Source organism: Loxodonta africana, chromosome 25, assembly GCF_030014295.1.
Source record: "Loxodonta africana isolate mLoxAfr1 chromosome 25, mLoxAfr1.hap2, whole genome shotgun sequence".
Classification (NCBI taxonomy): domain Eukaryota; kingdom Metazoa; phylum Chordata; class Mammalia; order Proboscidea; family Elephantidae; genus Loxodonta; species Loxodonta africana.
Window position 1 is genome coordinate 64377115 of NC_087366.1, and position 22385 is coordinate 64399499.

General features: G+C 42.0%; 1 protein-coding gene across 4 annotated transcripts in view; it reads left to right on the forward strand.

The window, feature by feature from the left end:
* The window catches only part of NSL1 (NSL1 component of MIS12 kinetochore complex), a 34088-nt gene that overhangs the window by 8631 nt on the left and 3072 nt on the right, over positions 1–22385 (forward strand). For 3 of the 4 annotated variants that reach the window (XM_003422432.4, XM_064276926.1, XM_064276927.1), the window contains exons 3-4: positions 602–732; positions 2744–2798. In XM_003422432.4, the coding sequence (XP_003422480.2) occupies positions 602–732; positions 2744–2798 (186 nt within the window). Of the gene's footprint in view, positions 1–601; positions 733–2743; positions 2799–16184; positions 16895–22385 lie in introns of those variants that run through there. The other variant, XM_010601753.3, reaches the window with a different exon arrangement.

Sequence of the window (22385 nt, forward strand, 5' to 3'; positions counted from 1 at the left end):
CAGCCATTTGGAACTTTTCTTTGTTCCCCAGTGACTCTGTGGTCTCGCAGATGCTGTTTCCTTGGCCTAAAATGCTTCTTTCTCCCATTTTTCCTAGCATTCTTTATCCAGTGGCTTTACACTTCTGTCTCCAGGCCCCGCTCAGATGTCACTTCCTCCATGAGGTCCCAGGTTCCCCAGGCCGAGTTATCGTTGCACTGTTCTTTGTCCTGATCGTGTTTTGTTCATTGCTCTGTTGTGCTTATCAATTTGACTTGCGTTTATCTGTTTTTTCCAGTGGACTCTGAGCTCTTAGAAAGCAAAAGATTGTGTTATTTTCTTCTTTGTATTTCTCTGATTTAGGCCTGGTGTGCCATAAACCGAACCAAAACTACTGCCGTTGAGTCTGTTCCGACTCAGAGTGTGCCCTAGGTGTTCAGTCAGTGATTTTCAATGAGTGAATGAATCAGTCACCAAAGTGGGGGTATCTGGTAACTTGCCATGTTTGTTTTTCTTAATTAGTGTTTTCTGAATGTAGTTTTATTTACATCACATTTTCATATAGAATGTAAAAATGCGTTTTAAGAAATCTTTTAGACATTACTTTTTTTTTCTGAAATAGATTCAGACATCAAAGTACTTGAAGACCAGTTTGATGAAATCATAGTAGACGTAGCCACGAAGCGTAAGCAGTATTCCAGAAGGATCCTTGAGTGTGTCATCAAAACCATAAAAGCGAAGCAAGAGACTCTGGTAAGATGATTTATTTTTTAAAGTAACATGTAAGGTCCATGTGGAGATAAGTGATATTTTTTTGTCTATATCTTTCCTGCCTCAATAACTGCTGTTTGTCTCTTGTTAAGCTTTTTTCTGTTTTAAGGCACATTAGGTTTTGAACACAGCTGATATGAAAATAGAAATTAAAAATAAAAGACTCTAAATGCCTTTATAATTCTGAGACCAGGAGAGGAAAAGAAATCTATTTTTTAATCCTTTTCTTTCTATTTGTCATTTACGTTTGGCACATAATTTATATACGTTTGTATACAGGCAGTCCCTTGGTTACGAACATCTGACTTACGTACAGCCATAGTTAGAACCCACCCCGGAAAGCCCAGACATTCCAGGCACATTATTTATATACGTTTTTATACAGGCAGTCCCTGGGTCATGAACACCCAACTTACGTACAGCCATAGTTAGAACCCACCCCAGAAGCCCTAAACATTCCAGGAACATACAGTGGTTCTTAATAACAAACGGGGGCCACTTGGCATGTGCACCCAAACATCGTTACTGCTATATTATTAGGTTAAAGATGTTTTAGTGTATCTGGAAGTGTTTGTTTAATGTTTTTTATAAATAGAAAGGTACTCTATATAGTATATACTAACACAAACATTTGGAACAGTTAGATTCGAACTGTACCTAACTGTTCCGACGTATGTACAAGTTTGACTTAAAGACAGATTTAGGACTAGAAGTCATTTATAATCCGGTGACTGCCTGTATTTTGGAAGATCTGGTTAAATTGATGATGAACATTATTTCAGTACCTGTTCATAACACTGGAATTTGCTTTGTAAACTGTGTGTAATTTGTTTTGCTCCAGAAGTCATGACCATCTTGGTCACAAGACCAGGAAGAACCCGTCAGTTCCTTCAGCCTAAGCTTTTTAGACAAGCAGAGCAACGGGCTTGTTTCTTATTTATAATTACTGTAGCTATCCATGACCATCCATACTATGCCCCCATCTTTTCAGAATTTTTAGGACTGGGATAAATCAGTATCTGAATCAAAAATAAACGGGATGTCCACAAACAAGTTGGGTCCCTCTGACACTGCCCGTGAGTAGCCAACATGCTGTGTTTAGATTATGCTGTGCTATTGGTCCTTAGTTTCTGAAGCTGGTGTAGTTCCACATGGAAGTCTAATTGCCTTCCTTTCAGGAATTGTTTTAGGGTAGTGAAGGCTTAATACTTTATCTAAAACATTTTAGTCATCCTATGTGGAAAAAAAAAATCCATAATCAGAATTTATTGTTTTCCTTTTTGGTAGATAGTGCTCAAAGAAATATCCCCCTCCTTTTTTTAAGTTTATTCAAAAAAGACGTTCAAAATGTATTTATTTTCCAGTATCTCCCTTCTCCCTCTATACTGCCTTACCCCCCCCGCCAAAAAAAAACAAAACAAAACTGGTAACCAGTATTGCATAAAGGACTGAACATCAGCAACCCTAGGTGAGGCAGTGCAACGGTGAAGCTTAAAAAGTGATGGAAAACGGCTTCTGCTGGCTTTGGCAAAGGCCAGGAGGAGTACTTTCCTTGTTCCTGAGTGTAGATCCTGGGTCTGTAGTTCTGGTGTGTCATAGGATAGGTCCCTTTTTTTGGGAACATGAGTTCTGAGTTCTAAACACTTATCTTAACTTTTGAAACATTCTTTAAACACAAAGTTCAGTCTCTGTGTCTTTAAAATGCTTTTTCAAATCATGTTTTCACGCTGCGTTTCTTAGTGTGTGCAGTAGGTGGCGATATCATAAAAGGTGTAATTCAGACTTAGCTTGCCTGGCCTTATCTTCTTTTCCTCCCCTTCCCTGCCTGCAGATTTCAGGATCTAATAATGTATGTATCGATTGATTGATTGCAAAAGTCCGGTACTACTGATTGTATAGTGTGTTTGCTTACACTAGCTGAAGGAAATGCTCACATGAGATATTAAGTGATTAAATTGTTACTGTCTTATGTTTTAATTTATGTTGTGTTTAGAAGCAGTACCACCCAGTCGTACATCCATTGGACCTAAAACGTGACCCTGATCCAGGTGAGTCAGTGTTCATTTGTGGTAAAAATACAGCATCAGCTTATAATTTTTATGAGTGTCTGGTATTCTTCTAAAGGTGTCTCATCAAGGATACCTTCTCTCTGAAGCTCTAATCCACTAACGAACACCTGTTCTTAGCTCTTCACTAAAGAGGCTTTACTCTAAACCTACTGAATCAGAATCTCCAGGATCAGACTCATGAATCGACTTATAAAGCTCTCTCTTGACCTAGATTATTATAGCACCTTCCCATCTCTAACTTCTATTAAAAGTATCCTTTCTTTCAATTATAGACAGTTATGTTGCTGTTAAAGCCCTCTCTCATGGTGTCACTCCCCTGTGCAGTAACCTTCAGTGGTTTCTCATTGTTTACAAGTAAAATTTAATTAAAAACATACATATAACATCTCAGCAAAGATGAGAAGGCGAAGAGGGGCAGGAAAACTGGAGGGATGGAAATGGGGCAGGCGGAGTGGAAGTGGGGAGAGTGCTGACACATTGCAGGGCCTGTAGCCAGTGTCACAGGACAATTTGTGTGTGAATTGGTGAATGGGAATCTGATTTGCTGTGTAAGCTTTCACTTAAAACACAATAAAATACTAAAAAAAAAAAAAGATAGGAAACTTAGGGGGCAGTGAGTTCATGTTAATACAGTGGAAGAGCTCAGAAAAGGGGGTTGTGAATGGGTGCACAGCTTGGAGAGTCTAATCACTCTACTGAGTTGTGCTTGTAGAAATTGTTCAACTGGTTTATGTTTTGCTATGTATATTCACAATAACAGCAAAAAAAAAAATAAAATCGTGTGAAACTAATTAAAATGGCTTAAGAGAGAAGTGGAAAGTATGTGTAACTTTGTGTACGACCTAGAAATCTGAAGAAGCTGCGTGGGAAACCTCTTGAAAGTTTTGTGTTTTTTTTGGCTATTGTAATATTAAGTGATACCAAATTTCTTTGAAAGCTGACACTTTTAATGAGGTTTGTCTCATTTTCAAAATTTAATACTTGGGCAAGCATATAACATTGATTCAGCACAGTTAGGGACTTCGGGGGATACAAAGAGCAGACAGAAATCTACCCGTACTCTTGTCTGAGCAGGAGAAGTGCGAGATGAACGATGAATGTTAAGATAGGATTCTTTCACACCCTCTAACTGGTTCTTCGCATTTTCCCCATCTCGGTAAATGGTATCTCTGCCTGCGTATTGCTCTAGCCAGAAGTCAGCCTTGAGTCTTTCTTCTGTCTAACCCCGTTAGCACATTCCATAAATTATCCCTTTGACATGTAATCTCAAATAATCCTCTTCTATCACCACCTCTGTTCTAGGTCACTGTCATACTAGCCAGGGTTTCTACAGATGATTCCTGGAGGTCTTTCCTGTTCCCACCTTTGCTCTCATCCAGTCCATGCTGCATACATCAGGCTTTTTTTTTTTTTCCTGATTAGCAATTGAGCACCTGACCACTGGGCCACCAGGGATCCTTTTTGAAAATTTCAAATATATGGAAAACATGGGATGTAACCTAATGACCATGTTTGTACCTATCACCCAGATTTAGGGACTGTTCACATTTTGGCATACTTGCTTCACACCTTGTTAAAAAGGAACTGAAATGTATGCGTACAGCTGGAACTGTCTGGTACCCGCTCACCATCCCAGTCCGCTGCCTGTCACCTCAGCAGTGACCACTGTTCTCAGGCGGTGCAGACCCTTCTTATTCATGTTTTTATGCTTTTACTTTATAGGATGTGCATGTAAACAGTGTGTGGTACTTGTTTTTAAATTTTTATGTAAATTGTATCATACCGATTGCATCATCCTGCAACGTATTTTCCCTTCAGTATTATTAATCAAGATTTGTCTGTGTTGTGATAACACATAGCTTTCTGTTTATGCAGCTACTTTATGATATTCCAGTATTTGAATATATCAGTTTATCCATTCCTCTACTGAGAGATGCTGAGTTGTTTCCCTTTTTGCTGCTACAGTGTTGCCATCAACATTCTTACACCATCTCCTTGTGTACTGTAAGAATAGGTAGGTTCTTAGGGGCAGAATTTCTAGGTCACAGGGTTTGTTCCTGTTCAGCTTTATCGCGTTTAAGCTGCAGAGTAGTCATATCAGTTTACATTTCCACCAGCAGTAATGAAAGTTCCTGTTGCCCTGCATTTTGCCAACATTTGTTATTGTCAGGCTTCCTCTCATCTTGGAGAATTGTCATGAACAGAATGTGCTAGAAATCTGAACATTTAAAGTGCTTCTGATGACATGTTAGAAAACAATGAGGGACCTGTTAGTGGAAATGGGAGGAAATACAATCCTTGTAATAAAGTGCCAGAAAGCTTGCTTGAATTGTGTTCTCTTGTTGGGTGGAAAGTAGAGCTCGTAAGTGATGAACTTAAATATTTAGCCGAGGTGATTGCCAAACGAAATGTTGAAGGCATGGCCTGATTTCTCCTTGGTGCTTATGCTAATATGCAAGAGTAAAAAGATGATTGAAGACGGAATTGTTAACTAAAATAAAAAATAAAAAATAAAAAACACATGAAACCAGAATTTGATTTGGGAAAATTTCAGCCTGTCCATATTGCAAATGATGCCGAGACATGCTGTGGAAAAAGGGCCAAGGATGAGACTGGAGAGCCTTTTGCAAAGAGATTAGGTGTGTGACTTTTGGATCCAATCACACATGTAAGCAGAAGCCGCGAGCGGAGGTGGAGCTATCTAGGAAGGAAGGTCCCTGAAGGTTAGCTGTTTGAACCCACCCAGTGGCTTCTGTATAGACTACAGCCCAGAAAGCCCCGTGGAGCAGTTTTAATTTACACTGTAACACGTGGGGGCCACCATGAGTCGGCATTGACTTGGCGACAGTGGGTTTAGTTTTTTTAAATCCAGGATCCAGGAAGGATCCCTGGAGAATGCTCGTGTCTCATGGCATGGATCCTCTTGACGTCCATGGAGGTCAGACAAGGTTTCTGAGAATGTTATGCTAACAGGGGCACTGCCAGCTTGGGCTGAAGGGGACGGAGACAGACTGAAACGAAGAAAGGCTGTCAAACTTCGGGATTCTGCAAGCAGGAAATGGTGCGCCTGGAGGGTGTGGCTGCTTCCGGGGCTGCCTCCCAGGGCCCAGAGGGTGGATCGGGCTTCGAAGAGTTACTCACAGCCCTAGGAAGCTGCTACGTACGGGTTTTGGGTTTGGTTTTTTTTTAATGCTATCCTTTTCTGATTTTGATGTCAGCGTTTTAGTGTCACTTCTAAAATTAGCTGGCAAAGTCTAGAGTTTTTCTGTATTTTAAGTCCTCTTCTAAACAAGACAGAAGCCCTGGTGGTGCAGTAGTTAAGAGCTCAGCTGCTAACCAAAAGGTTGGCAGTTGGAATCCGCCAGTTTTTCCCTGGAAAGCCTGTAGGGCAGTTCTGACCCGTCCTGTAGGGCTGCAGTGAGTCAGAATCGACTTGATGGCAGTGGGTGTAAGCAAGGCAAGGACCTTAGTATACTTTTTTTTTTTTTATTAACTTTTATTGAGCTTCAAGTGAACGTTTACAAATCAAGTCAGACTGTCACATATAAGTGTATATACACCTTACTCCGTTCTCCCACTTGCTCTCCCCCTAATGAGTCAGCCCTTCCAGTCTCTCCTTTCGTGACAATTTTGCCAGCTTCCAACTCTCTCTATCCTCCCATCCGCCCTCCAGACGGGAGATGCCAACACAGTCTCAAGTGTCCACCTGATATAATTAGCTCACTCTTCATCAGCATCTCTCTCCTACCCACTGTCCAGTCCCTTTCATGTCTGATGAGTTGTCTTCGGGGATGGTTCCTGTCCTGTTCCAACAGAAGGTTTGGGGACCATGACCGCCAGGATTCCTTTAGTCTCAGTCAGACCATTAAGTATGGTCTTTTTATGAGAATTTGGGGTCTGCATCCCACTGATCTCCTGCTCCCTCAGGGGTTCTCTGTTGTGCTCCCTGTCAGGGCAGTCATCGGTTGTGGCCGGGCACCATCTAGTTCTTCTGGTCTCAGGATGATGTAAGTCTCTGGCTGATGTGGCCCTTTCTGTCTCTTAGGCTCTTAGTTGTCGTGTGACCTTGGTGTTCTTCATTCTCCTTTGCTCCAGGTGGGTTGAGACCCATTGATGCATCTAGATGGCCGCTTGTTAGCATTTAAGACCCCAGACGCCACATATCAAAGTGGGATGCAGAATGTTTTCATGATAGAATTATTTTGCCAGTTGACTTAGAGGTCCCCTTAAACCATGGTCCCCAAACCCCCGGCCTTGCTCCGCTGACCTTTGAAGCCTTCAGTTTATCCCGGAAACTTCTTTGCTTTTGGTCCAGTCCAGTTGAGCTGCCCTTCCCTGTATTGAGTATTGTCCTTCCCTTCACCTAAAGCAAGGAACCTTAGTACACTTTAAAGACCAGTTTCTGTTGAGCTGATTCTCACTCTTGGCAGCCCCATTTGTGTCAGACTAGAACTGTGTTGCACACGGTTTTCAGTGGCTAATTTTTCAGAATCTGATGACCAGGCCTTTCTTCCAAGGCACCTCTGGGTGGACTTGAACCTCCAACCTTTTAGTTAGCAGCTAAGAGCATTAACAATTTGCACTACCCAGTATACTTCATCTGCTGAATAAACAAATTCCTAATTTTCCTTGTTGTTTGTGTCTAGGATTTTAGTTATTTTGTTAAAAAATGCAGCTTAACAGATACTGCTTCTTTTGCACTTGATGATTTACCAAAAAAATTCCCAGACTCCTTGGATGACTTGTCTTTACGCTGAAGTGCTTCCTTAGGTTACTTTGAACAAAAGTCTGTGGGTGTGAACTATTTAAGCCTCTCTTACCCTTGTTCTTTAGCTTTGTTTTACTGAGTGACAGTTACTTCCGTTCAGCATATTGAATATGTTATACTCTTACCCTTTTTGTGGTAAAATATAGATAACAAAATTTGCCACTTTAGCCGTCTTTCAACTGTGCGATTTAGGGGCGTTAATTATATTTACAGTCTTGTGCCACCTTTATCACTATTTGTTTCTAAAATTTTTTTCTTTAACTCCAAGCAAATTCCGTACCTATGCATGAATTTTCCTCACCCCTCTCTCCAGCCCATGGTAACCACTAACCTATTTTCCATCTGTCTGCGTTTGCCTATTGTAGGTACTCCATGTAAGTGGGATCATACGATACTTGTCCTTTTGTGCCTGGCTGACTTCACTCAGCATGATGTTTTCAAGGTTCAGCCATGTTGTAGTGCGTGTCAGGACTTCCTTTCTCTTTAGGGCTGAGTAATATTCCATGGTGTGTATGTAACATGTTTCTCCCTTCATCAGTTGACAGACATTTGGGTTATTTCCACTTTGGGGCTATTAAAAGTAATGCAGCGAACACTGGTGTACGACATCCCTTTGAGTCCCTGCTTTCAAGTCTTTTGGGTGGATTCCTAGGAGTGGAATTGCTCGGTCATGTGGTAATTCTGTGTTAAACTTTTCAAAGAACAGCTAGATTGTTTTCCACGGCTGTTGCATCATTTTACATTCCCGCCAGCAGCTGGTGAGGGTTCCAGTTTCTCCACATCGTCACCAACACTTACTATTTTCCCCTCTTGATACGAGCTATCTTAGTGGGTGTGAAGTGGCTTCTCGTTGTGGTTTTGAGATGCGTTTCCCTAATAACAAGGATGCTGAACATATTTTCATGTGCTTATTGGATATTTGTATATCTTCTCTGGAGAAACGTCTGTTTGAGTCCTTTGCCTGTTTTTTAATTGGGTTGTCTTTTTATTGTTGAGTTGTCGGAGTTCTTTATGTATTCTGGATATTAAATATATCAGATACGTGATTTGCAAATACTTTCTCTCATTCTGTGTAGGTTGGTTGCCATCTCACTTAGTAATGTCTTTTGATGCACAAAGGGTTTTCCTCTTGATGAAGTCCAGTTTATGTATTTTTTCTTTCATCACTCATGTTTTTGGTGTCATATCTAAGAATCCACTGCCAAATACAGGGTCCTAAAGATTTATCTCTGTATTTTCTATAAAAATTTTATGTCTTTAGCTGTTACATTTAGGTCATTGATTTGGGGTTAATTTTCTTACATGGCGTGAGGTAGGGGTCCAGCTTCATTCTTCTGTGTGTGGAAATCTATTTGTCCCGCACAGTTTGTTGAAAAGACTGTTCTCCCATTGAATGGACTTGGCACCCTTGTTGAAAATCACCTGGCAATAGGTGTAGGGCTTATTTTTGGACTCTCAATTCTATTCCATTGGTTTATGGATCTATTTTTATACTATTATCATACTGTTTTAATTATTATAGCTTTATTTTTTATTATTGTGGTAAAAACATATACAAGACATTCATCAATCCAACAATTTCTATGTTTATTTTAGTGGCATTGATTACATCCTTCATGTTGTGCAACCATTACCGCTATGCTTTTCCAAATTAGTTCACAACCATTGAGATGTTATCACTCAGTGCCCCCTAAGAAAAAACTCCCCCTTTCCCTCCCTCCCACCCTTAGTAAACACCAGTAGTCTTTGGTTTCTTATATTTACTTATTTCATATAAGTGAGATCATGCAGTATTTGTCATTTTGCAACTGATTTACTTTGCTCAGCATAGAGTTTTCAGATTTCATCCATGTTGTGGCATGCCTTAGAACTTCCATCTCTCTTTATGGCTGAGCACTACTCCAGCATATGTATACAGCACATTTTGTTTACCCACTCATCTGTTGATGGACATTTTGCTGGTGTCCACCTTTTGGCTTTTGTGAAAAGTGCTGTAATGAACATTGTTACTGTACAGGTTTGTGTTTGCATTCCTGCTTTCACTTCAAGGTATATACCTAGGATTGGGATTGCTGGGTCATATGGTAGTTTTTTGTTTTTTAATTTTTATTGCGCTTTAAGTGAAAGTTTACAAATCAAGTCAGTCTCTCATACTGAAATTTATATACATTTTGCTATTTACTCCTACTTGCTCTCCATCTAATGAGACAGCACACTCCTTCCCTCCACTCTCTATTTTATGTCCATTCTGTCAGCTTCTGACCCCCTTTGCCCTCTCATCTCCCCTCCAGACAGGAGCTGCCCACATAGTCTCCTGTGTCTACTTGACCCAAGAAGCTCACTCTTCACCAGTATCATTTTCTATCCCATAACCTAGTACCCAGTGCAGTCGCGTCGATTCCAACTCATAGCAACCCTACAGGATGGAGTAGAACTGCCCCAGAGAGTTTCCGAGGAGCGCCTGGTGGATTCGAACTGCCGACTCTTTGGTTAGCAGCCGTAGCACTTAACCACTACGCCACCAGGGTTAGTCCTGTCCAATGCCTATCTGAAGAGTTGGCTTTGGGAATGGTTCCTGTCTTGGGCTAACAGAAGGTCTGGGGACCATGACCTCCGGGGTCCTTCTAGTCTCAGTCAGACCAGTAAGTCTGGTCTTTTTATGAGAATTTGAGATCTGTATCCCACTGCTCTCCTGCTCCCTTAGGGGTTCTCCATTGTGCTCCCTGTCAGGGCAGTCATCAGTTGTAGCCAGGTACCATCTAGATCTTCTGGTCTCAGGCAGAGGTAGTCTCTGGTTTATGTGGCCCTTCTTGGGCTCATAATTACCTTGTGTCTTTGGTGTTCTTCATTCTCCTTTGTTCTAGGTGGGTTGAGACTAGTCGATGCATCATAGGTGGCCTTTTGCTATCGTTTAAGACCCCAGACGCCACTCTCCAAAGTGGGATGTAGAATGTTTTCTTAATAGATTTTATTATGCCAGTTCACCTAGAAGTCCCCTGAAACCATGGTCCCCAAACCCCCGCCTCTGCTACGCTGGCCTTCGAAGCGTTCGGTTTATTCAGGAAACTTCCTTGCTTTTGGTTTAGTCCAGTTGTACTGACTTCTCCTGCATTGCGTGTTGTCTTTCCCTTCACCTAGAATAGTTCTTATTTACTATCTAATTAGTGAAAACCCCTCTCCTTCCCTCCCCACTCTTGTAACCATCAAAGAATATTTTCTTCTCTGTTTAAACTATTTTTTGAGTTCTTGTAGTAGTGGTCTCATACAATATGTGTCCTTTTGCAGCTGACTGATTTCACTCAGCACAATGCCTTCCAGATTCCTTCATGTTGTGAAATGTTTCACAGATTTGTCATTGTTCTTTACTGATGCGTAGTATTCCATTGTGTGAATATACCATAATTTATTTATCCATTCATCCGTTGATGGGCACCTTAGTTGCTTCCATCTTTTTGCTATTGTAAATAGTGCTGCGGTGAGCATGGGTGCGCATGCATCTGTTCGTGTAAAGGCTGTTATTTCTCTAGGATATATTCCAAGGAGTGGGATTGCTGCATCGTATCGTAGTTCTATTTCTAGTTTTTTAAGGAAGCACCAAATCAATTTCCAAACATATAATAGTTTTTTGTTCAGTCTTTTGAGGAACTGCCAGTCTGTTTTTCACAGTGATTGTACCATTTTACATTCCTACCAGCAAAAGACGAGGGTTCCGGTTTCTCCACAACCTTGCTAACATCCATTGTTTTCCATTTTTTTGATCTTTGCTGTTCTGATGGGGGGAGGTGGTCAGTTACTGTACCTTATAGAGTTCTCACGGGGTGAGGTGGTCAGTCACTGTACCTTATAGAGTTCTCACGGGGTGAGGTGGTCAGTCATTGTATCTTATAGAGTTCTCATGGGGTGAGGTGGTCAGTCACTGTACCTTATAGAGTTCTCATGGGGTGAGGTGGTCAGTTACTGTACCTTTATGGTTCTCATGGGGTGAGGTGGTCAGTCACTGTACCTTTATAGTTCTCATGGGGTGAGGTGATCAGTCACTGTACCTTATAGAGTTCTCATGGGGTGAGGTGGTCAGTCACTGTACCTTTATAGTTCTTTTAATATCAGGAAGTGTGAATCCTCCCACTTTGTTTTTCTTTTTGAAGGTCATTTTGGCTACTCTGTTACCTTTTGACACTTTTTTTAACAGCTCTGTTGAACTGTAATTCACATACCTTACAGCTCACCCATATTAAGTGTAAAATTCAGTGGCATTTAGTACATTCACAGAGATGTGCGACCATCACCGCAGTTCATCACCCCAAAAAGAAACCTCACATCTTTAAGCCATTATCCCCAATCACCTCCATCCCTCCACCCAGCCCTTGGCAACCACTAATTTATTTTCTGTGTCCATGATTTGTATGTCAGATCTCCACTGTTAACCTGGTATAATCCACTTGTATGTCAGATCTCCACTGTTAACCTGTTATAAGTCCACTTGTATTTCAGATCTCCACTGTTAACCTGGTATAAGTCTACTTGTGTGTCAGATCTCCACTGTTAACCTGGTATAAGTCCACTTGTATTTCAGATCTCCACTGTTAACCTGGTATAAGTCCACTTGTATGTCAGATCTCCACTGTTAACCTGGTATAAGTCCACTTGTATTTCAGATCTCCACTGTTAACCTGGTATAAGTCCACTTGTATTTCACATCTCCACTGTTAACCTGGTATGAGTCCGCTTGTATGTCAGATCTCCACTGTTAACCTGGTATAAGTCCACTTGTATTTCACATCTCCACTGTTAACCTGGTATGAGTCCACTTGTATGTCAGATCTCCACTGTTAACCTGGTACGAGTCCACCTGTATGTCAGATCTCCACTGTTAACCTGGTACGAGTCCACCTGTATGTCAGATCTCCACTGTTAACCTGGTATAAGTCCGCTTGTATTTCAGATCTCCGCTTTAACCTGGTATATTTTTCTCTATATAATCGTGTGATCATAGGACTAAGATGCTCTTTTAAAATTACAAAGCGTGAGTCGGGAAGCACAGGGCGTTTTTGGGGCAGTGAGACTCTTCTGTGTGAATTCTGTAATGGTAACAGGTGACATTATGCATTTGTGAAAACTCATAGATGTGTACAACATGAAGAGTGAGTCCCGATGGGCCGTCAGTCGTAACAGACGTAGCACAGTGATGCACGTGTTACTGGTAGGGAGGCATGTGCAGGGAGTTACGTGGCAGCGCTGTACTGTCTGCAGAGTTTCTGTAAACCTTAAGCTGCTCTAAAAGATAAAGTCTGTTACGTTGAACAAACAAAAATACCCCCCAAACAGATCAATCATAGATTAAAATCCTAAAGTCTTTTAGCGACTTAAAAAATTATGTATATATAATAAGCTTCAAACTTCTTAGCGTCTCCTTCCAGGATACGGCCCCTCCATACCTCTTCAGATCTGTTTCAGGCCTTTCCTACTTGCTCTAGCCCCACTGCCTGTCTTTCAGTTCTTTGAAAGTACCTCACTTTCACACATTTCTAAGATTGGCTTCTTCTCAGTTTTCTTTCTCACTTCAGTCCTGTCTTCTCGCAGAGATCCTCCCTAACCGCCATAGTTAAAATGCCTCTCCCTAGTTACTCTTCATCATGTTATTACTGCCAGCTCCAGCTCACGGCAGCCTTACTCACGACCTCATGTCCAGTGCCATCTTCGTGATCTTTGGTGTTTGAGTCCATCGGTGTGGCTGTTGTGTCAGTCCAGCTCACTGAGGGCTTCCCTCAATTTCACTGACCCTCCACTGTATCAGACATGGTGCCCTTTTCTAGTGATTGGTCCTTCCTGCTGACGTGTCCAAAGTACGCGAGCCAAAGTCAAGTCATCCTCACTCCTAAGGAGCATCCTGGTTGTATTTCTCCTGAGACTGATTTGCTCTCAAACCAAACCTGTTGTTGCCGAGTTGGTTCTGATGCATAACAACCCTATAGGACAGAGTAGAACTGCCCTGTAGGGTTTCCAAGGAGTGGCTGGTACATTTGAACTGCAGACCTTTTGGTTAGCAGCCAAGCTTTTAACCACTGAGCCGCCAGGGCTCCCTCCTTTTGGCAATCCACGGTATATTCGCTGTTCTTCACCGACATAGCAGATCAAGTGCACCAATTCTTTCTTCCATTTTCATTGTCCAGCTTTCACGTGCACATGAGATGATGGAAAAGACCATGACTTAGGTCAGACGCATCTTAGTCATCAAAGTGACATCTTGGCTTCTTAAAACGTTAAAGAGGCCTTTTGCAACAGATTCACTCGGTGCAATACATCGTTTTCATTCCTTGACTACCGCTCCCATGGGAGCTGATTGTTGATCCAAGCAGAATGTTATCACTGACAACTTCAGTTTTTTTTCCATCTGTCATGGTGTTATCAGTCCAGTGGAGAGGATTTTTGTTTTCATCACGTTCAGGTGTAATCCATACTGAAGGGTGTAGTCTTTGACCTTCATTAGTAAGTGCTTCAAGTTATCTTTATTTTCAGTGAGCAAGGTTGTGTCATCTGCATATTTAGGTTGTTAATCAGTCTTCCTCCAATTCCAGTGCTGCTTTCTTCTTCACGTAGTCCAGCTTCTCAGATTATTTGTTCAGCATACAAAACGAATAAGGTGAAAGGATACCAGTCTGTTGCACACCTTTTCTGATTTGGAACCACACAGTATCCCTTTGTTCTGTATGAACGACTGTCTCTTGGTCTGTGTACAGGTTCTGCATGAGCACAGGTGAGTATTCTGGAATTCCCATTCTTTGTAATGTTACCTGTAATTTGTATGATCCACATAGTCGAATGTCTTTGTGTAGTTGATAAAACACAGGTAGACATCTTTCTGGTGTTCCCTGCTTTCAGCCACAGTCCCTCTGACGTGTAGTGATACCCCTCATTCCATGTCCCCATCTGACTCTGAATTTGCCAGTTCCCTGCCAGTGTACAGCTGTAGCCATTTTTGAATTATCTTCATTTCCTTAATATCACTTAGTACAACATATAAGCATTTGTGGGGTTTTTTTTTTTTTTTTTTTTTTTGCTATGGGCTGTCTCTCAAAAACCTGAAGCCTCCATGAGTTTATTTTACATTGTATTTCCATTACGTACAGCCAGCATATAGCACTGTGGTCAGTAAATACTGCATGAGTGACTGTTACTCGTCCGTGCATCAGCTCTGTGTATTGAATGTCTTCTGCTTGCCAGACTGTTATAGATGTGGAGGACAATGGTGAGCAACATAGAAAAGCTCCAGGGAGCTTGCATTCTAGTGGGAGGAGAAAAGTAATAACAGATACAAAAATAAGTAACATTGGTGTTAGGGCAGTGTGTTTAGGTGACGGGAATGGCTTTTCTGTGGAAGGGACATTTAAGCTGAGATCTGAATAGAAGGAAGGAGTTTATCTTGTTACGATCAAGAGGAAGCACTAGAACAAAGTTACCAAGTCAAGAACGAGTTTAAGTATTCCTGGGGCAAAAAGAAGACTGCAGTGGTGTGAGTAGAGTGAGAGCGCTACTGCATGAGTTCAGAGACATGCTCACGGCCAGGTGACAGGAGCTGGGACAGGGGCTGGAAGGTGTCTGGAGCTTTAAGAGGTTGTGATGCAGCCCTGAGGAGGTGGTGAGGGGCAGGGGAAGTGGGGCGGTGCAAAGGATTGTATCCCCCAAGAAGTGGATTCCACAGATCTCTGTAAACGGTAGCAGTGAGTAATCTTCCAGAAAGTCATAAATCACTGCTTAGTTTTTGGTTTCATTTTCACCAGGAATGTGACTTTCCAATTCACGGTTCTAATTCATGGCTTTAGGTTTTTTTTTTTCCAGAAACCAGTACAGTCCAGGCTTCCCATGCAGTACGTGCCTGCTTGTTGATACTCGTAAAATGCGTCGGTGATAGAAAGGAAGCCTGTAGTTAATGCCTTTCTGCTGAACTTCTGAGTTTGCACAGGCTTTTGGAAGGTCATGTTACCTAGTTTAGTCAGTACAGTGACCTGAAAGCAAAACTGGATTGATTACTCAATCTCTCATTTCCTCTTTTTCATTTCCCTAAGTTTCAGAAAGCAAGTGACTAGGGAAGATGGTGTTCTCAAGGGTGCCTGACTTCCACATTTTCAAAAGCAAACTGGTTGGCGGGGGGAGAGGGGGTTGTTTTTTTTTTCTTTTTTTTAAATATCCTTGCAGGAATCTACTGATCAGCTGTCTACCAATAAGATGTAATGCTCGTTTGTCAGTTACAACCCTTTACAGTCCTGTTAATAAAAGGAGTAATTGCATCAGGATTGTCCTTTTTAAATTGTCCTTTGAAATTAACTGAAGAGACTCCTGTTCCTTCCTGTCCTTGACTAAACATGTAGGGTGGCAAGGTGCTATTTTAAGCTCCTCTGCAGTAGGACTTGCGGTACTTCCGGTTCTTTTGCTGACCCTACAAGCCGAGGACTTAGAGGCAGTTCTTCTTTCCTAATTATGTAGTCTCTTAAGCCACTGCCAGGGTATTTATAGGTAGCCAGCTACTTACAAATGGTTACGTTTCAGAAATTTATATGTAAGCCTGAGCTTTGGAATTTGAAATGTGTCTCTCCCTCCAGATCTTTTTAAATGGCATCAGACGGCACCTGACGGCAGCACAGCTGCACATGAACAGGCTCCTGGGCCAGCCTCTAAAGACCTACTTCATCTGAAGTGCAGCTGAAGCACTGTACATTTATGATTAAAAACATTAGGAGAAAACAGTGTTTCAGAGGTACATGATTTCCACTACATGACACTTAAATAGGCTTTTATAGGGAATAGTCAGTATCCCTAAATACCATTGTTCTGTGGTTGAGAAGAGGAGACGGTGGTGCCACGAAGACGTTCCCATCAGTGCTGTAGAGAGGAAGGGAAGCATCGGCAGCGGCTCTGGAGGACGCCCATTTCCCTGTCCTGCGTGGTGTGGCAAGGACCAGCTGTCTGCGTGTCAGGCGTGCAGACATCAGGTGGCTGTCTGTCGGGAGCACTGATATGCTCTTACCAGCCGCCGTCAAGTTGATTCTGGCTCATGATGTCCCCACGTGCGTTCTACTGGAACCGCGCTCCATCAGGTTTTCAGTGGCTGATTTTTTGGAAGTAGATCACCAGGCCTTTCTTGCGAGCTGCCTCCGGGTGGACTCAGTCCACCAGCCTTTAGGCTGGCAGTCGGGCATGTTACCTGCACCACCAAGGACTCTACCTGCTATTACTAGTTGGAAAAGTAAAGGAAAAAATTGTTTAGGGTAATCTTGAGTGAAGGAGTGAATAAAGATTTTGAAAATTTTAAGCAGATATTGTCAGAATGCTTTTTCTGATATGTTTACAAACACCTTACTCATGTATTTAGTAATCATTTTTAATTGTGTGGTTCTAGTCTTAAAATTATTGATGCTACTTTGTTTTAAATGAAAGAGATTTAATTCATTTAACTACAAAAGAAAAAAGGTACCGTCAGACTGATTGTTAAAACAGATTGGACTGTAATTTCTTGATTTTTGATTCTTCACTGGGCGTGACTCACTGTTATTTCCAGAGGTTTTTACGACGTTGGACCTAAGCTAATGTTTAACCATTTGTTAACATATTCTTGTGAGGGCGATATAATTCCTGATAAAGTGATCTTCAGCGAAGTTACATACAGATTTGGATTCAAGAAGATACGGGCTCTGATTCCAGCTTCAACTCTAGATACGTTTCTTAACTCTCTCAGTCTGTTTCCTTATTCCTGAAAGGGGGCTGGTGAAACCCACCTGCCCCACAGCGCTGCTAAAGGTAATTCCATAAGTTTAATTGGGAATGTATGTCAGCCCGTATAACTACAGGATGGGCTGTCAGAGGAACGGCAGGGAAAGCTTCCATGCCATTGCTTGTTTCTGTCCTGGCCTCTTTCTATTCAGCCAAGTTTCTCGAAAGAATAACCCGTACTCACCAGCTCACTTGCAGTCTCCCAGTCCTTCTTGTAAAAAGTCAGTAGTGTTTAGTGTTTATATTGTTAGGATTATGTAAATGTTCTTCAATCTAAGTCATGTAATCATTGCCCTGGATGTGTTTTCTTTCTTGAACAGCTTCCCACCCGCCTTTGGAATGATGTTGGCTTTTTTTCTGTCTTTCACTTATCCTTTCCCAGACAATTTAAGGGAGCTATGAAAGTCCTTTCAGCATGGTAAACACTTCAGCTTATCCATCAAATCCATTTTAAAACCTTTTTCCTTGGCGATATTCCGCTGGGACCCTTCTGCCCCCTTGTTCTGATGCGGGCTGGCTGCTCTCTCGCCTGCTGCCAGGCTTTCAGCCTGTCTGTCCCTTTCATCATCCTCCTGGGAATCTCTTTTACTCCTATGTGTGTTGGGTCATGTTCCCTGGCTCCTGTGTTTTCATCTTTCTTGATTTATTCACTTGTTTTGGTACAGCACACCTTTGCCACCCACCCCAGCCCATCCAGAGTCCTGATGGCTCAGTGGTTAAGAGCTTTGGCTCCTAACCAAAAGGTTGGCAGTTCGAATCCACCAGCCATTCCTTGGAAACCCTCTGGGGCAGTTCTGCTCCACACTATGGGTCAGAATTGACTGGACAGCAATGGGTTTTCCCAACCCAGCCATCACCAAACCCTCTTGTGAGACAAGTCTCTCACACCACCTGTGAAGCTTCTCCCTCCCTTCCCTCCCCCTGTTGGATTCACCTCGCCCTCCTCTGTGCCCTCACTGCACCCTCTACCGTAGCCTTGGTCGTCACATTTACTGGTCACTTACTCTACATGTTAGGCTATGGGCACAACACCAGGGAGTCTGAGATTAATGGAGTAAGGTCCCTGTTCCCAAGGAAGTTCAGGAAAGTAAACATACATCCAGGTTCTCACTGGGGGAATTATTGCCCCCTAGTGGCCCTCTTGGAAAAGCATGGGGACATTTTTGGTCACCACAAGGAGGAGGAGAAAACTGGACCAAGCCCATTGCCATCAAGTTGTTTCCAACTCATAGTGACCCTATAGGACAGAGTAGAACTGTGCCGTAGGGTTTCCAAGGAGCAGGTGGTGGATTCAAACTGCTGATCTTTTGGTTAGCAGCCGAGCTCTTAACCACTGCACCACCAGGGCTTCAATAAGGAGGATGTAGCTGGCATTTTGTAGTCGGGGCCAGGGATACTGAATGTCTCGTATGTCCACAATTTTTACTACCCCACTAGACATTCATGTGTAAAAAATCTGTTTATAGTTATCTATGCCTAGAACCTAGTTCTGTTTTACACACAAACCCAAAGTACTCTTGGCCCTTTTTATGCTGTCATTGCAGATTACAGCCAAGAAAAAACCCTGTGGAGCAGTCCTGCCCTGTAACACAGGGGTTGCCATGAGTCAGAATCGACTCAACAGCAGCAGGTTTTGGGCTTTTTTGTTTGGTTTATTCTTGTTTCTGCATTCTTTGGCTCAGTGTTCTTTCTCTAAGATTAATCTATATTTTGAGTGTAGCAGTAGTTCTTTTTGGTTGCATACTATTCCATTGTGTATCTGTGAACAATTTATTCTGTTGGTTGTCATTTATATTGTTTCTAGGATTTATCTATTATGAATAAAGCTGCTATGAACATTCTTAGACATACTCGTTCCTCATGGATACGTATCTAGAAGAATTGTTGGGTAATGGGGTAGGTGTATGTTTAGCTTTTATAGATACTACGGAGAAGTTTTCCAGAGTGGTTGTGTCAGTTTACGTTTCCGTCAGCAAGCCTGAGAGCTCTGGTTACTCCACATCCTAGCACTTGATATCGTCAGTATGTTAGATAGTGTTTATTCAATGAAAACTAAAAATTTAACAATTGATACTACATTTTCAGATATGTTTGAAATTTTACATTTTTAAGCCACAAGAAAATGATATAAGTCACAGTGACGTGAATAAGTAGTATTTATTTACAAGCATACATTATTTAAAAAGAAGTCTCACTTACTGAGAATTTTCTACCCAGGATAGGCCTAAATATATTAACTTGAAAATATATTGCTGTCATATTATATTAGTTATCTATTACTGTGTAGCAAATTATTCCAAAACTTAGCAGTTTAAAACAATAAACATTTGTTACCTCTTAACTATTTCTGAGGGCCTGGAACCTGGGCACAGCTTAGCTGGGAGATTCTGGCTTTGAGTTTCTTACAGAGTTGCAGTAAAGCTGTCAGCTGTGCCTGCAGTCTCCTCAAGGCTCAGCTGGGGCTGAAGAATCCAATCCCAGGGTTACTCATGTGGTACTGGGAGACCTTAGTTCCTCATTGACTGTTGGACAGAAACTTGACTTCTTCACAGTACAGGCCTCTCCACAGCGTGGCAGCTTGCTTCGTGCAGAGTTAGAGATCCGAGAGAGAGCATGAGTGCTCAAGACAGAAGTCAGTCTTATTTTATAACCTAATCGTAAAAGTAGTATGCTATCACTTCAGCTGTAGGTTACTGGTCCCAAAGACCAGTCCTGGAATAATGTGGGAGGGAACTACCCAAGGGTATGAATATAGGATCATCGATGAACAGCTTGGAGGCCTTGCCACCACATATATGGATGCCGTTTGTGGGGGTAAGAGTGGAGGCTTGGAGATTAGGGAGCTAAAATGCACAGAACATAAAATTTTCCTTTCTAATCATTTTACCATATACGAGTCCTTGGCACTTAGTACCTCCACAGTGTTTGTAACCCGTGACCACCTTCTAGTTCTAGGACACTTCCATCACCCCAAAAGGAGACCTCATACCATTAAGCAGTCCTTCCCCATCCGCCACTTAAGCCCCTGGCAACCACTGATCTGCTTTGTGTCTCTGTGAGCTTTCCTATTGTGGACATTTCATATAGGTAGAATCATACAGTAGATGGCCTTGTGCACCTGATTTATTTCACTGGCTTCTTTGACTTAGCATAATGTTTTTAGGTTCATCCATGTTATCAGGTGCTTCATTCCTTTTTATCCATGAGTAAGATCTAGTTGGTTTATAACCCATTGCCATCAGGTCAATTCCGAATCATAGTGACCCTGTAGGACAGAGAAGAACTGCCCCGTGGAGTTTCCAAGGAGCACCTGGTGGATTTGAACTGCCGACCCTTAGGTTAGCAGCTGTAGCACTTAGCCACTATGCCACCAGGGTTTCCATTTGGTCTATAGTATTGTTAAAATTTATTTATTTATTTAAAAAAAGTTGTTAGAATTATCTGTTTTCCTTATTGCTCTTCTGTCTAGTTCTATCCATTATTGAAAGTGGGGTATTGAGTCTCTCACTATTATTGTAGAAGTATTTTTTCCTTCAGTTCTGTCACCATTTGCTCCATATATTTTGGGACTCTGTTATTTGGTGCATATGTGTTTATAATTGCTTATCTTCTTGATGGGCTGACCCTTTTATCAGTGTATAATGTTCTTTTTGGCTTCGTGTAACAATTTTTTATTTAAAATCTATTTTCTTGAAATTGGTGGAGCCACCCCTGCTTTCTTTTGGTTATTTCCATGTGAGGTCTTTTTCCCTTCAGCCTGTTTGTGTCTTTGGCTCTAAAGTGAGTCTTTTGTACCTAGCCAGTCTCTTGAAGTCAGAAAAGCTGTTTCCCTTTCTGCACTTGCTTGAGCCTTTTTAAAAGGTTCTAGTGAGGCTGCTCTTCCAAAACCTTTTCCATAGTGGAAAGGTTTTTCTCAGCCCCACTGTCACTTAGAGTTGTGGTAAGGGTTTGTATGCATCCGTATCACTGAATATGCAGTTCTGTTACGGAGCAGCCTTGAACATTTATTACAAAGATTGAAAGAAAATGTGTGCGGAATCTGCAAAGCATCAAGAAAATAAGGAAAGAGAAGTTAATGTTGTTGTTAGGTGCCGTTGAGTTGGTTCTGATTTGTAGCAACCCTGTGTAGAACAGGAGGAAACACTGCCTGGTCCCGTACCATCCTCACGATTGTTGTCAGGCTTGAGCCCATTGTTGCAGCCACTGTGTCAGTCCATCTCATTGAGGGTCTTCCTATTTTTTTGATGACCCTCTGTTTACCAAGCATGTTGTCTTTCTCCAGGGACTAATCCCTCCTGACAACATGTCCAAAGTATGTGAGATGCAGTCTTGCCATCCTTGCTTCTAAGGAGCACTCTGGTTGCACTTCTTCTAAGACAGATTTGTTTGTTCTTTCGGCAGTCCGTCGTATATTCAATATTCTTCACCAGCACCACAATTCAAAGGCGTCAGTTCTTCTTTGGTCTTTCTTATTCATCGTCCAGCTTTTGTGTGTCCATGAGGTCGTTGAAAGTACCTTGGCTTGGATCGGGCGCACCTCAGTCTTCAAGGTGACACCTTTGCTTTTCAACACTTTAAGGAGGTCCTTTGCAGCAGATTTCCCCAATGCAATGCGTCTTGATTTCTTGACTGCTGCTTCCATGGGCATTGATTGTGGATATAAGTAAAACAAAATCCCTGACAACTTCAATCTTTTCTCCATTTATCATGATGTTGCTCATTGGTCCAGTTGTGAGGATTGTTGTTTTCTTTATGTTGAGGTGCAGTCCACACTGAAAGCTGTGGTCTTTGATCTTCATCAGTCAGTCCTTCAAGTCCTCTTCACTTTCAGCAAACAAGGTTGTGTCATCTGCATAACGCAGGTTGTTAATGAGTCTTCCTCTAACCCCGATGCCCCATTCTTCTTCATAGGGTCCAGGTTCTCGGATTATTTGCTCAGCATACAGGTTGAATAGGTACAGTGAAAGGATACAACCCTGATGCACACCTTTCCTGACTTTAAACCATGTAGCATCCCCTGTTCGAATGACTGC